General features: G+C 32.3%; 1 protein-coding gene across 1 annotated transcript; it reads left to right on the forward strand.

Annotated features, from left to right (window-relative positions):
- Positions 1–4,836: 4,836 nt before the first annotated feature.
- Positions 4,837–5,415, forward strand: LOC114265676 (disease resistance protein RPM1-like). The gene has a single exon (XM_082912035.1). The coding sequence runs from the start codon at positions 4,837–4,839 to the stop codon at positions 5,413–5,415; it is 579 nt and encodes a 192-aa protein (XP_082768161.1).
- The last annotated feature ends 10,251 nt before the right edge of the window (positions 5,416–15,666 follow it).

The following is a 15,666-nucleotide window of genomic DNA, read 5'->3' on the forward strand; positions in this document are numbered from 1 at the left end:
AAAGAATTCATTTGTTATGCGATTCAAAATTTTAAAAAATGACATATAATTTTCAAAACTATAATTTTAGAAAAATGGATATTCATTTTGTTATTATTTTGCTAGTCCAATCAAATAAAATAAAGAAAATTTTAACTTGACTCACTTCATTTTGTCTTTCCTTCTGTTTTCTTTTTTCTCCTCAATAAGTATCAAAACCGAACAAAGGGGAAAACAATATTGAAATATTTACTATGTCAATCAATGGGTCCACAACATCAATAATGTAAGATTTATGTTATGAGTCAGTGGGCCAATATTTTTAATTTAATAAAATTATTAAATATATGGAGTGGTCGTAAATAATTACAAAGATAGACCTCCAAATAAGTCGCTAATTTAGAAATTAGGGGTACAAAAATAATAAGTCTTCATCATTATTTTATATAGAAACTTTGTTTGTGCCTTCGATTTGTAAAATAATAACAAAAGACTTATTAGGAGATCGGTCTTTGTTTTGAATACGCACTATTTTATGATTTATGTTCTAATAAGTAATAATATACAATTATCATGTCTTATTATTTAATATGTATTGTTAGTATTATCTTAAACATAAATAAGGTAGACTTACGTGCAAGTCCTAATAAGTGAACTTATTGTCAAATAGGTCCTATGATAATTAATTATATTATTTATCAAACACTATTAAGAAATGTCACTAATTATTAATTTTCAGTGACAGTTTAAAAATTGTCACAAAAATGTCACTAATCATAAGTTTTTACGACAGTTTAATAAAATCGTTACCAAAAAAAGTTACTAATTTTTAACTTTCCTCAATAGGTTAAAAAATTCATCACAGAAAAAGTGTCACTAATTATAAGTTTTAGCGACAATTTATAAAAACTGTGACAAAAAAAAGTCACTAATTGTCAATTTTTAGTGACGTGTGTAAAAAATCGTCGCAAAAAATTATTTTTAACAATAATTTTATTAGGACTTATTTTTAATAGACTCAATGAGAATTAGCTATTAGAACTAATCGGAAGTTTACCTTATATAAATAAGTAGTGGAATCTATACATAAAAGTAGAGGTGCAAATAAATCTATCTGTTTGCTTGAGCTCGGCTTACTAAACAAACGAGCTCCAACTTGATTTTTAGGTTTGTTTATTAATTGAGCTAAGTTTGAGTAGTTTTAAGCTCGGCTCGATAAAGTTTATGAAAATATATATATATATATATATTTTTAATAATATATTAAATAAATTTTCATTAATTTATTTTATTTTTTTATTTGTGTTTGGTGTTTGTTTAAATTTATTATTAACATAAACATTCTCGTATATTTTGCTCACAAATTTTTATTTTTTATCTTAATAAATAAATTAATTTGAGTATTTTTTTTTTAATTTTTTTTCAAACACGAGCTTGAACTTGAAACTCAAACTAAGCTCATTATGTAATCGAGTTGGCTCAAGCCGAACTCGAACTCAATTATTTTAGGTTGACTTGAGCTCAACTTGAGATTGAGCTCTCAACTAATTCTTAATAAACAAGCTGTACACTCAAATGTTCGACTCGACTATACTCGTTTGCAGTCCTACGTAAAGGAAGATGCTACAATGTGCACTTGCACATCAACAACAACAAAAAAAAAAAGTTACGATTTTTGTAATGAAAGTTACAAATTTTGTGATAAAATTATCATTTATATAGTGACAAAATTATGAATAAAATTCAATGTGTTTTGTTTTAATTTTTTGAATTTAATTTTTTGAAAATTGAGTTTTTTGTTTTTCGTGTTTTTTTTTTGTTTTTAGTAAATATTTTTAAAATTTTAAGTAATTTTTTACTTTTTTAACATGCACATTACTTAGATGTATCTAACTAGTAAAATATTTGTGAAAAAATATTTTTAAAAAATAATAAAAACACAAAAATATGAAAAATGTATTGAATTTTTAAATTTTTTTTTGTATTTTGATATTTAGTGAATTTTTAAAAGATTTTTTCACAAATATTATAATTTTTAAGTGTATTTATGTTTGGTATGCCTAAAAATTAATATATATATATATATATATATATATATATATATATATATATATATATATATATTTAAAATACTAAAAAAATTTAGTGAAAACAAAAAAATATGAAAAACGAAAAAATAGAATTTTTTGAAAAGTGAATTCTGGAAATGGAAACCAAACAGAGTGGTTATCTTTTTGAGTTTGGCTTCTTTCAAGTTGTCATCTTAGCTTGAGAGAACATTTGAACTTGGTAGGCATATTTTGGGATTGATTTTAGTGATCTAAATCGTTCATTTTTTAGACTCGTTGGGAAAAATACTCATGTAAAAAATCAAGGTGATTGGACATATTTGAATCATATATGTTTTTAAAAAATGGACGACAATTATAATTTAAAAAATGATTCATTCTTTATAATAGAAATTTGATTCAAATATATAACAATCAATGTTCAATCATCTTAGTTTTTACATTAATATTCTACTCAACGAGTCCTAAAAAATGAATGGTTTGAATTACTGAAATCAGTCCAAAAATGTACCTACAAACCGAAACGCTCTTTAAATTTCAGATGGCCAACTTGAGAGAAGCCAAATCTTATTTTTTTATGATAAAAATTTAGGGTAAACTACCAAGAGGTCTTAATAGTAGAACTTAATTCCCATCAAATCCTATTGAAAATAAGTACTTCATCACTAAAAATAATTTTTTGTTATGATTTTTTGCATATGTTGCTAAAAATTGACAATCAGTGACTTTTTTTGTCACAGTTTTTATAAATTGTCGCTAAAACTTACAATTAATAACTTTTTGTGATGAATTTTTCAAACTATCACTAAAAGTTAAAAATTAGTGATTTTTTTGTGATAATTTTTTTAAACTGTCGCTAAAACTTATAATTAGTGACATTTTTTATGACAATTTTTAAACTGTCTTTGAAAATTAACAATTAGTGAAGTTTTTTAATAATATATGATGAAAAACACCATCAATTATCATAGAACCTATTGGACAATAATTAAGTTCACCTATTAAGACCTACACATAAGTCTCCTAAAATTTATACTTTTTGTGATGAAAAAAAATTAATACTTTTTTATAATAAATTGATACTATTTATAATAAAATTATATGTATTTTTTTAGATACAAATAATAATTTTTCCGTTACACACGCACATTGTATTAAAAAATAAATTGATATAAGCATGCTAAGTCTTTTATTTTAGATGGTGGTAGCATTTCCCTTTCCGTGCCATACATATTTGATTATTGATTTGATGGTGTGGACACATTGGCCATACAGTAAGTCATTTATTATTATTATTATTTTTATGACCGGATATCCGAACCAGTTTACGTATATTTCCACTAATCCCGAAACGCAAAGCATTCCCTTCACGTGAATTGGACAAATCTCAAACAGAGCCAGCGGGTATAGTCTCAAAGAGCAAATTGCTCTTAATGAGAGTTAAACCTGAGACCTAGAAGGAGTACACCTCTAACTCTTAAGTTGTTCGGGCAAATTAATCAGTGATGAGCTCACATATTGGACCCGAATTTGCAACCAAAAAAAAAAAAAAAAACCACTATGATACACTTACAGTTACCAGGCTTCGCACCTATAATATCCTTCCTTGCAGCTATTCTTTAGGAGTTTTCCCTTATTTTCTCCATCTTTGAACTCCTCCTGAAGCTCTCACTTGTCTTTCAAATAACTGGTTGTAACCGCTACTTCCATGATCTTTGTCGATCATGAGTTGCGCATGTGACTTGCTTCGAAAGTTGTAGTCTTAACCTTGGATGGTCATTCACATTTCTGCTTCTGAATAGTTAGTTCATAGTTGCCCTTATTCACCACATGTCACCTTCGCTTTTGTTGGTTTGAACATAGCACCAACCAAATGAAATTAAAATTTATCCATGTAATAAATAGAACAAGGCTAAATTAACCTCAATGGTCAAGTACCAAGAACGGACAATTTGTAATAAAAAAGCAAAACATTAGGGAGTTCCATGTCATTTCCAAAACCATACGGTTAGGGATGTAATAGTAAAAAAATTCAAGGTTCCACCACAATTTATCCTTTTATTTATAAAATAAATAATTAAAATTAAGAAAAAAAAAAACAAAGTAAATTTATAATTTGGGGGGTAATTATAAATAAAAATTCAATGTTTCACCTCAATAATAAATTAAATTTTAATTATTTAATTATTTCAATTCAAACTAAGAATTTTTAAAATGTTACCAGTTCTTACCATCCATTTATATACCTTAGTTATGACTAACAAAAAAAAGAGACAATTTAGATAATTTAATTATTTTTTCTCTTTCATTATTGTTGACAACTACCTCCGACCTTACCGTCATGCATCACCATCCCTTCTTTTCCCAATCCATTGTCATCCCGCCGTTATTATTCGTTGGTTGTCTACTGTTACTCCTTCCCCACTTATTATTATTACTGTTTTATAAAAGAAAAGAATAAAAGAGATAATTATGATTTCTCCATATATATATATATATATATATATATATATGCATATGTGACACCAAAACAATGTGGAAAATCGTGTATTTCAGTTTTTAATATTATTATTATTATTATTACCGTTTTATCTTTTTCTATGTAACTATTTATAATTGATTTTCTTGTTTTAAAATAATTATAAAGTAATTAAAAAAGTAAATAATATCTTACTATATAATGTGATATGATAATATAAAACTAAGTGATATATAAACAATTGTCAACAATGTTGGCAGGTTTGGTCCACATAATGTTGTGTAGGTCCCCATATGTAATGATGTGACAATGAACCAAGTTTTGGCACGTGTAGAAGCAAAAGAAGACTCGATGAAGCGGATCAGGAACATGACACAACTTAAAAGGATTGGAATCCCAAAGGTGAGAGAAGTAGACGAGGAGGACTTGTGTACTGCAATCCAAAATATGAGTCTCCTTTATTACTTGTCTGTGATGATGATTGATGAGGATGAATACCTACGAATGGATGCACTCTCCTCAACTCCTCCTCGTTACCTAAAGGTGCTCATTTTAGTTGGAAAATTGGAGAAAGTGCCTTGTTGGTTTCACTCACTTCAAAACCTTTCCACTTTGTTAATGCAATGGTCCAGACTAACAGAAGACCCTATTCCGTACATTCAAGCACTTCCAAATTTGGGACGGTTGCACCTTTGTAATGCATATGAAGGAGGAGGACAATTACGCTTTAGTGAAGGGTTCCATAAACTTAGAATATTGAGGTTATGGAATTTCCCTCAGTTAAATGAGATTATTATAGAGAGGGGGGGTGATGACAGGTCTCCAAGACTTTCATATTCGGACATGCATGCAGTTGAAGATACTACCTCATGGCATCGAGTATCTTGAAGATCTCCAAGAATTGCATTTGACGTTTGTTACAAATGAGCTCATGGAATGCATACGTGGAGAAAGGAGCAAGGATCACCCAAAGGTTTGGCATATACCGCGCATATACCATTATTGGCAGTCACCAACTGAGGTGAAGTATGAACTCTTATCTCATTCTACAGCTGCGATGACCCATTTTCTTTTTTTGATTTCTTTTACAACACATTTTGCTTGATATTACATATGCTTTTATAAATTTTATTATACACACCCAAAAAATGGTGTACCATACCAAAAAATTATTCAATATTCTTAGAGTAAGTTTTTGTGATATTCCAAATAAAGAGTTATTGGTTTAAGTCATGGGAGTCTCAGTCCTGAGATTTTCTAGGCCCAAAGCCAATAATCAACTACTAAATTTCTAGGGCCCTTTACATTTTTTTTTTATTGAATGAAAAAAAAAATTAAGGTAAATGACAAAAAATTGTATTAAAATCACAAAAAATACTTAACATTACATTATAACAACTAATAAGTATCACTCGATCCTCGGTCTTTTTGCATTTTTAGAAGCAAATAAATCAATCATACTTGCATAATCTAATTTTTTTGCAAAATCATTTTCAGTGAATAACAATGCTAATCCATTCAATCTTTCTTGTGACATGGTTGATCGAAGGTAATTTTTGATGATTTTGAACTTTGAAAATCTTCTTTTTCCCAATGCAACTGTAACCGGAATAGTCAAAAGTATCCTATAAGCAACCCATGAATTTGGGAAACAATTTGTCATCAACTGCAGATGATTGAGCACTTCAATTGGTTTATTGACTTGTTTTGGCAATCTCTCTTTCAAAACTTTTAGCTCCATCAATATCGGAAATCTCACCATGTTTTAAAAATTCTTCAAAGTTCACACATCCCGCCTTCAACGATTCATCGCTGCACTTTTTCAAGTCAAACAAAAAGTCAAAGTTTGCCTCATATACTTTGAATTGTTCGAACCTATTTTTGAGTGAACAAAGGGCTTGATCAAAAAAAATAAAGGAAGTAACCAACTCTAAGTGATTCTTCAGCCGACTGGGTCACCTCTTCGCTAATATTCTCATCAAATTGTTTCTTTCTAGAAATGATGCGTTTTTCAACAAATGTAGGTTCAATTCCCAATTTAGTTGCCATTTCTTTAGCTTCAACCATAGCCTCCATGAAACCAACTTCTCTATACATTGCAACATACTTAACAAGTCAATCTAGCTACTTTACAGCAACTGCTATATCCATATCTTCACTTTAAAGAAGCTTGCTAGCAGAGTTCACATGAAATAACAAATTGTACCAAATTACAATGCTAAACAAGAACTCAAAAGTCTCAAGTTCATGAGTTACCAGAGATTTAGCTTCACTTTTTGTAATCGAATCTGTGGTAGGATTATTGTACAAGTCAACTAAAGCATCTCTTATTTTTGAAGCATGGTATCTTAGTGGTTTAACACTTTCAATGCGACTTTCCCAATGCGTTTGCGACAACAACTTAACCATGAGGCCTTCCTTTAGATTATCTTTTAAAATTGCCCAACGTTGAACAGAAGATGAAAACAATACATATATGTGTTGTACCACACCAAAAAAAGTTTTGCTTTAGAGCAAGAGTTGGCCATATCACAAAGCACAAGGCTAAGACCATGACAACCACACGGTGTATAAAATGCTCTAGGATTTGCTTGAAGTACTCTTGTTTGAACACCTTTGTTTTTGCCTTTTATGTTAGAGCCATTGTCATATCATTGCCCTCTTAAGTCACCAATATCAAGTTGAAGGTTAACTAATGCTTCTCGAAGTTTATCATTTCAATTATGCTTAAAAAAAGTCCATTGCTTTCTTCATAAATCTTCTCATGGCTTCCACGAAAAGACAAATTATTCTTAGCAAGTGTTTTCACACTGCAATTATCATCAATAAAACCCGTCTCAAGTGCTCTCTTTCTTTGTTAACTTGTTCTTGTATACTTTTATCTATTGTTTGATGCTTTCCCAATCTTTCCTCCAACTCAATCCATTTGCTCATGCAAGTAATGTGCTCGTTACCACTTTCATGGCCTTTAAGTCTCTCGCCAACTGAGTCTTATTTCTCTCTTGTTTAAACAACTTACAACAAAAGCAAAATACTATATCCAAAAGTTCCGATTATTTCAGCCATGTCCTATCAAATTTTTCTCCATTTGGTAAATGCCGAATGTAATGAACAGGCGAGAAATGCCTATGCCTAGAAGAATCATCCTTAGGGAAGTTGAACTCACAATTCTTCTCACAAGACCTCTTTCGACTAAAAAATCTCGTAAATTCTGGTCAATTATTTTCCAAGTGTCACGACCCAAACCCGCCCCTATGGGTTTAGCACCGTAACCGGCCAGTAATCCGAGATTACCGAAGGCCTGCTTAACAGTAATACAGTAAAACAGAGTACAAGGGCATGGCGGAAGCCAAAACAGTAAATAAACAATGTCCAATGAGCTGTAACAGTCTGTATGCAAAAGATTTTTTTCATACATATATGCAGTCAGTGACAAAACAGTATGTACATATATATAATCATTCAGTTCAGGGACCTAATCCCTGTTAAACAGTACAGTAACAGTCTACAATTTACAAAACAGAGCAGAAGGGGGAAAACTAAAACACCCCATAGCCTTAGCTTGACAGGCTCGGAACCTCACAGTGAAGCACATAGGTTGGTTTGACAAAACTAGAGTTTACCCCGACGCTTCTAGCTGCAGTCTGGTGCCTGTACACCTACATATATATATAAGCAGTGAGCTAAAGCCCAGTGAATAACGTAATGCGTAAAGAGGTTAAGAATGAATGTCCTTACAGTAATGAAAACAGTTCGTTAATTCAATACATCAGTCATTCAGTCATATATGGTACATCCATTAGCATAATAGTACAATAAGCAGTAGGTCTTAAAAGACCGAACAGTAAATGATGGCCATCAATCAATAAACAGTAGTGGTTCTAACAAGGGAACCGACAGAGATCTCTGTAACAGTAACAGTAAACAGTAGCTGCTAAGGATGCCACAATACAGTTCAGAATATAGGACATACATTCATTCAATTAACAGTATCAGTTCAAAAAGTAATACAGTTCAATTGTTCAGAAGATAATCATTTTGAACATATCTTTACACAGTTGTTACTCACAGAGTTCTGGGCTACAGTTAGGCTAGAGCGCGTCCCCAGTCGCCAACCCTACACAGTTTACAGATTGAATACACACTAAGCTACACAGTTGGGAAAATAATAACTTAATCCCTAATTTTCCTCGGTGTGATTCTACATCTATATTAGGGGTGAGCAGCGGATATACCGATCCGCCAAAACCGACCGAACCGAACCGATCCGCCACATTTTGGACGGATGCGTGATGATGAGCGGACGGTTGCGGATTGATTTTCTCCAATCCGCCAATTTGGCGGACGGATGGCGGATTTGAGATTTTTTGGCCGCAACCGAACCGCCAAACCGCCAAATCGCGAGCACCTGTAGTAATTTATAAGACTTTGTATTTTCAATTTGTTTAAATATTATGTTTGTGTTTTCAATTGAAAAAGAGTTTAAATATTTTGTTGAAAAAAAGTTTTCAACTTGAATATATTTTTGAATTGAAAAAAATAAACATATTATTCATCTATATTTTTTAGTTTTTAAATCTAACTCTAAAAATAATAAATAAAAAATATGATATATACTGGTTGATTTTTGTTTTCAAAAACATATGTAGATGTAACAATATAGAGACATTCAATCTCTACTACTGCTCTGTTTATGGTTTTGGTGGTTTGAATTGTTATTATATTTTAAGAATCACAGATTGTAATACTTTATAGGGATGAATCATGCTGTAATTGTGATATGTGGATGAAGCATACAGTGATCGTGATATTCTAAAATTTCAAACTTTCTTTCTTTGGATAAGGCATACAGTGATTGTAATACTTTTTTAAGTCATTGACTGTAATACTTTTTTTTTTCTTTTTTTTTTAAGGAAGTGCACAAGTTGAATTATGTTGAAAATTTATAAAATTTTAAACCGCCAAACCGATTCGCATCCATCCGCCAAACCGCCAATCCGCTCAATCCACATCCGCCAGATTGGCGGACGGATGCGGATTGATTATCTTCAATCCGCCAATCTGGCGGACGGATGGCGGATTGGAGGTTTCGTGGCCGCAACCGACCCGCGCCCACCCCTAATCTATATCCTCATTAAGATGCCTTAAACTAGGCCTAAGAATGCCTAGGATGAAATGAGGATGCAAAGATGCACTTTAAAAGCATTTTCAGAATTTTCAGAAAATAGGGGTCTCGCTCGAGCGTAGGTTAATTCGCTCAAGCGGACATGCAGACAAAGGTTTCCGCTAGAGCACATACTCAACCGCTCGAGCGTACCTCAAAATAGTCAAAAGTGCTGGATAGGTGAAATTCACGCTCGATTGGGCGCTCGACACCCGCTCGAGCGTAAAACACAAGGTCACGCTCGAGTGTCAATTACCCCGCTTGAGTGGACACCAAAGCAGTGCAAAAATATTGAGAGCACGAATTTCACGCTTGAGCGCCAGTCACCTCGCTCGAGCGTGAGTTCAAAATCTGGAATTTCCAGATTTGAACCTCAAGCTCAAATTCAACTTTCAAAGCATTAAATTCAATCCTCTTGGGCTCATTTCCTGGAAAACATTTGCAAATACATAGTATAACATGGTTCAAAGCTCAATTTGTATAATCAAAGCCCAAGGGAAGATCAATTCAACTCAAATTCAAACCAATTTTCATGAACTTAACTTCAATGTAACATGCATGAATTTAAACCACTTTCAAGCTTTAAATACAAGCTCAAATGAGCTAACTCTTACAAAAACATGATGAATTCATGGTCTACTATCAAAATATAAACATGCAAGTGAGGAATGATGAATTACAACTTCAAAACTTATCAATATGCACATGCATGCAACAACTGAGCTCTAATTCAACAATTTGAGCCATATGTTGGCTCTAGACTTTAACTTTGCTCAAAACCATGCAAGAACAAACTTAAACACAACAATGAGAGGTTGAATTCTCTTACCTAAGTCTGAATTATAAGGTGTAGGAGCTCAAATTCACAATTATCTTCTAAAATCTCCAAGTCTACAAGCAATTATCGAGGAGGAACTCACTTTCTCTCACTCTAACTCTCTTGGTCGGCAAGAACAAGGGAAATGAGCTGAGCAAATGTTTGATCTAGGTGTAATGAGGCTCAAAGGTGGTCTTAGATAGTGGCCACTCACAATGGCAAAATAGTAATTAAGTCAACAATGCAATTTAACCCATTTTAATCTAATTTAATCATACCAATTCAGTTTTCAGATAAATATGCCATGATTTCACATTAATTCTAACGATCATAGAACATCAATCGATTTCGGATTCGGCCGTCGATAAGGCCTTCAATTAACAGTTTAAACATAAAAACTGAACAGATAATTAAACAGTCAAATAGATAAACATGCAATTAAACAGATACAGTCAATCGATTCAGTTTCGGATTTCAGTTAGTCAGTTCAGTATTTCAATCAATTCAATTACCAATCATAATCAGTCTCAGTTTAGCAGTAATCGGTAGTTTATCGGTAAACAGTGGTGAGGGCTGTTACACCAAGTCCCTGGATTATCTATATTTGAATGCTCACATTGTATTCATCTCATCATCTTGATTGGCTTCTGCACTTCCAAATACCCCATTTCCTTCTTCATCCACCAAATTTTCATTCTCATTATTCACCAAAGTTTCAAGTTCTTCACTATTCAAGTCTTCAATTGATTGTTTAGTTTGTTTGTCACTCGTAAAGAATTTATCAATAGCTCATCTTTAACACTCGACTAATTTTTCGACTTTTTGCTTCTTTTTCCTTTCTGCAAATCCAAATGGATAATTTCTTTTAAGAGTCCTGATGAGCTGAGATCAAAATATTTTTTTAGATCAAAATTCAAAACAAGAGCACCACAACTTAACAAAATACAAAACTTTTAAATTATGTGATGTGAACTATTAAACGTAAACAATTTCTTCTTGATGATGTAAATACCAATATTATAATAGCAATTAATTGTGCTAAAGACAAGACAAATATTTAATTAATTGAATAGAAAAAGAAAATATTTCATGTGCTTGATGTGTTGAGATCAAAATATTTTTTTAGATCAAAATTCAAAACAAGAGCACCACTACTTAACAAAACACAAAACTTTTAAATTATGTGATGTGAACTATTAAACTTAAATAAATTCTTCTTGATGATGTAAATACCAATATTATAATAGCAATTAATTGTGCAAAAGACAAGATAAATATTTAATTAATTGAATAGAAAAAAAAAATTACCAGTGCTTGCTGCTGCTCCGTCCGTGTGTTGTTGCTTCTTCGTCTGTGTGATGCTGCTTCGTGGCTTTGCTTTGTTGGCTTCGGTTGCTGGTGTGTGCTATCAAACAAATGTAGGGAAGGTTGGATTAAGAGAGAAGATAGGGTAAGGAATTAGAAAAAAAAAAAAAGGGCCTTTCAAATTGTTGGGCTGGACCTTAACTGTTGGCCTTTTAATGGGTCAAAAAAATTAAGTTAGTTTGGGCCTTTTTTTAACTTTTGTTTTTTGGACTGAAAACATACATAATATATTATACTAACCTATAATAAGAGGGAGCCCCTATTTTGGGCCTATTTTGAGGGGCCCTAAGCCATGGCTTTGTGGGCCTATGGCCAGGGCCGGGCCTGCATGGGACCCACCACTTTTGTGCTAGAATTTTAGGAGAGAAAGTGTTGAGTGTCAACCTGTAAATGGAATAGAGTATTACCCTAAGAGCATTGAATAATTTCTCGTACTATGCTCCACTTACAACCTTTATGGTGTTTGGATGACTTATTGTGATATTGAATATGATTTAGTTATGACATGTTATGATGAAAAATGCTAACGACCCCAAATGTTTTACCAAACATTTCACATGTGTATGGAACCCACACCATGCGGGTTCTATGTAGGCCCTACACCCATGTGACACATTTGGTAGAATATTTGATAAAACATTTGGGGTCTCTCACATTACTCTATTATGGTTGTTATTTCAGTTATGACAAAAAATGTCATTAGTTATGAATCTAGTAGTGCTTAATTATAACTTATTGTGGTGTTGGTATTAAATTGCATATGATACATATTTTTTTAGTAGATGTATATTATAAGACCCGCTTATATATATATATATATATATATATATCAAAGATTCAAAATCGTCACTCTCATTATATTTTACAGGGTGTCATTTGTTAATATTGTCAATTTTGGTTGTGTTTACAAAAAACAAGTTTTTTTTTTTCTTTTCGAAATACAAATAAAAACAAAAAACTTATTTGGTGTATAAAAATATTTTGAAAAAAAAAAAAAAAGACAAACATGTTTGATGAGTTATCAAAAGTGGTGGTCAATGGTTAAGGATAGACTGATGTGGTAACCAACTACTGACAATGGGGAGTAGCCAGAGATGGCTAGGTCACGATAGTGACTAGTCGATCAACAAAGAGTCACTAGAAGGTAGCCGGAGCTCACGGCTAGTGGGTAGCAGCCGAAGGTGAAAAGAAGAGGAGAGAGAGAGAACCTTGTTTTGAAAATAAGTGAAAGGACTTTTTTTTGTTTTAAAAAATATAGAAAATTTTACAATCAATACTATTTTTATTTGAAAATAAAAACAATATACCAAACAAGTGTTCCATTCCAATTTCCAAAAAAAAAAAAAAAATAGAAATAGAAAAAAAAAAAAAAAGAAACGGAAGCGTTAGGGATCCTTTGTTACTTGTTGTTAGTTGGTTGTTTGCTAATGAAGTTCTCTTTGCATCTCTTCAGCCACATGGTTAAAATTTCTACTATTCTAAACTTGAAATTGTTTATTTGCATCAGTTTGGTTTCCCCAAATCTACTAGTTTTTAAGTCTTCTCTGCTTTCCAATGTTGCTGTCCATGTTTCTAGATTGCTAAGAGTATGCATGAAGAAGTAAACATACTGACCAGTTCACTTGGTTAGCAAAAAGAGAAGTGCCTCAGTCTTCTTGTATGCTTGGCATGGTCTTCATTAAGGACATGGCGAATGTGTTTAGCTTTGTAATTTCGTATATTTGTAATCAGCAATTTTAATTGGCTTGTGGATAAATATGCAGACAGTTTAGACAGAACATCTAGTGTTCAATAGCATATTTAATTGGCTGTCTTTGTGTATGCTTTATCTACTTCAACCTTGATAAGAGCTTAACTGTGTGTCATCCACATTACTTCTGCATGTCAATTGTCAATATATTACAGTTTTTTTTTTTTTTTGGACTGAATTTTGCTTTGTTTTGTGGATTCTGGTCCTGTACGATGATGACCGGTGGCTGCAATTTTGGAGTTAATTGTTTGTGGGCTTTCAAAGATTTTTAATTTGTCTGTACTCATCTTTGCTGGACAAGGGAGGCATGGGAGGCTTGGGAGGGTACTGAATTTTGCGATTGCTCTTTGGTTTGATTGCTCAATTTTTTTTTTGCCATCTTCTTTGCTGGTATGCTACGAGGTAGTGGGTTCAATGTCTGAGATTTACTTGTGTTTTTGGTCACTGCTAAGGGCGGGGTTGATTTTGAATGGGCAGCAAAAGAATCTGAAAGTGCATCAGGTAGGTTATTGTGTAATTTGGAACATTGAGGTAACTAGAAATTTTATTATGTTAACAGGGGATTTTAAATCAAAATTTTCACTGCTTAGTTGTCAATGTATATGGCCCTAATGACGGTGGAGACAAATTGGTAACTGGAACGATCTCTTGGAATTAAGGAAAATTTTCAAACATCACATCCAACCCATAATCATTACACTCTTCTCTCACAAAAAAAGTCAAAGAAGCCAAAAAGCCAAAAAACTCTTCCCAAACCAAGCTTTTTAGCCCAGGCTAAAATAGCCAAAAAAGCCAAAAAGCCAACCCACTTCCCAAACGGAGGCTAAAATAATTATAAAAACAAATCAATCACAATAAAATAAATTAAACACAATTTATTTAGAAAATTAGGAGTAAGATAAGACAAAATAAAATAATAAAATCAAAACAACTGAAATCAATTAGTAATAATGAGTTTTGTCAAAAGAGGTATTGCCAAAACATAATCATTAATTTCTTTAAGATAAAAATCCTAACAGCATTTATTCAAGGGAGACAAATATTGGATTGAGTGTTTATAGCAAATGAAATTATTGATGAAGAGAACCAAAAAGAGAGGAGTGATATTTAAGATTGACTTTCAATAAAACAATGACACATTAATTGCGTGTATCTACTTCACATGCTCAAAAGCTTAGGAAAGTATTTCAACAATTAAATCTAATCGAATGGGTTGATATTAAATCTAATGGTTTGAATACCACCCTTCTGCAGTTGTGCAGATGATACAATAATTTATTGTAAAGCAAATAGAGAGGAATTGTTGAATGTGAAAAGAGCTTTGAGTTGTTATTTGGGCTAAATGTTAACTTCTATAAAAGTATGATTTTGGGGTGAATGTGGCGGATGAGTGCAACTTCTAAATAGCTAAAATGTAGAGGGGAGAAGTTGCCTTTAAAGTAGTTAGGTCTCTCCCTTCTAGTGCTTATCCAAATAGTGTACAAACTTGGGAGCATGTTTTGGATAGATTCAAAAAGAAATTGGAAAATTGGAAATGGAAATACATATCCACATCGCTGGTAGGTTAACTCTGATTAAAGTCATTCTTTCAAACCTACCAGTTTGCTATTTATCCACGTTAAAAGTTGGCAAGGATCTCAAGAAGATGTAGAGAAAGTTTGTGTGTGCATGGACAATGATTTCTACTAGAAAGGAGTTTTGGGGGCCAAAGGCATCAGAACAAAAAAATGTTGCCCGGCAAAATGGTGGGTTGAGATTTGGGAAAGAAAATAATTTTGTTTACACACATATACACAAAATACTTCCAATACTAACATAATTCGATACACATGGAAAGTCAACGCCCTAGACCCAACATTTTCCGGGTTTGGGGTGGCTGCTATGCCCGCACAACAGTCATTGCTGTGCAGCGAAATGAGCTCATTTCGAGGCTTATTTCAATAATTCCAATCATTCACATTTTAGAATATATCAAGTGGAACATGCCTGCAAAAAATCAAATTAATCGGATATCATTTACCTATTCATCCACTCACATTTGTA

Source organism: Camellia sinensis, chromosome 2 (assembly GCF_055761805.1).
Source record: "Camellia sinensis isolate YWXY chromosome 2, ASM5576180v1, whole genome shotgun sequence".
Lineage (NCBI taxonomy): Eukaryota > Viridiplantae > Streptophyta > Magnoliopsida > Ericales > Theaceae > Camellia > Camellia sinensis.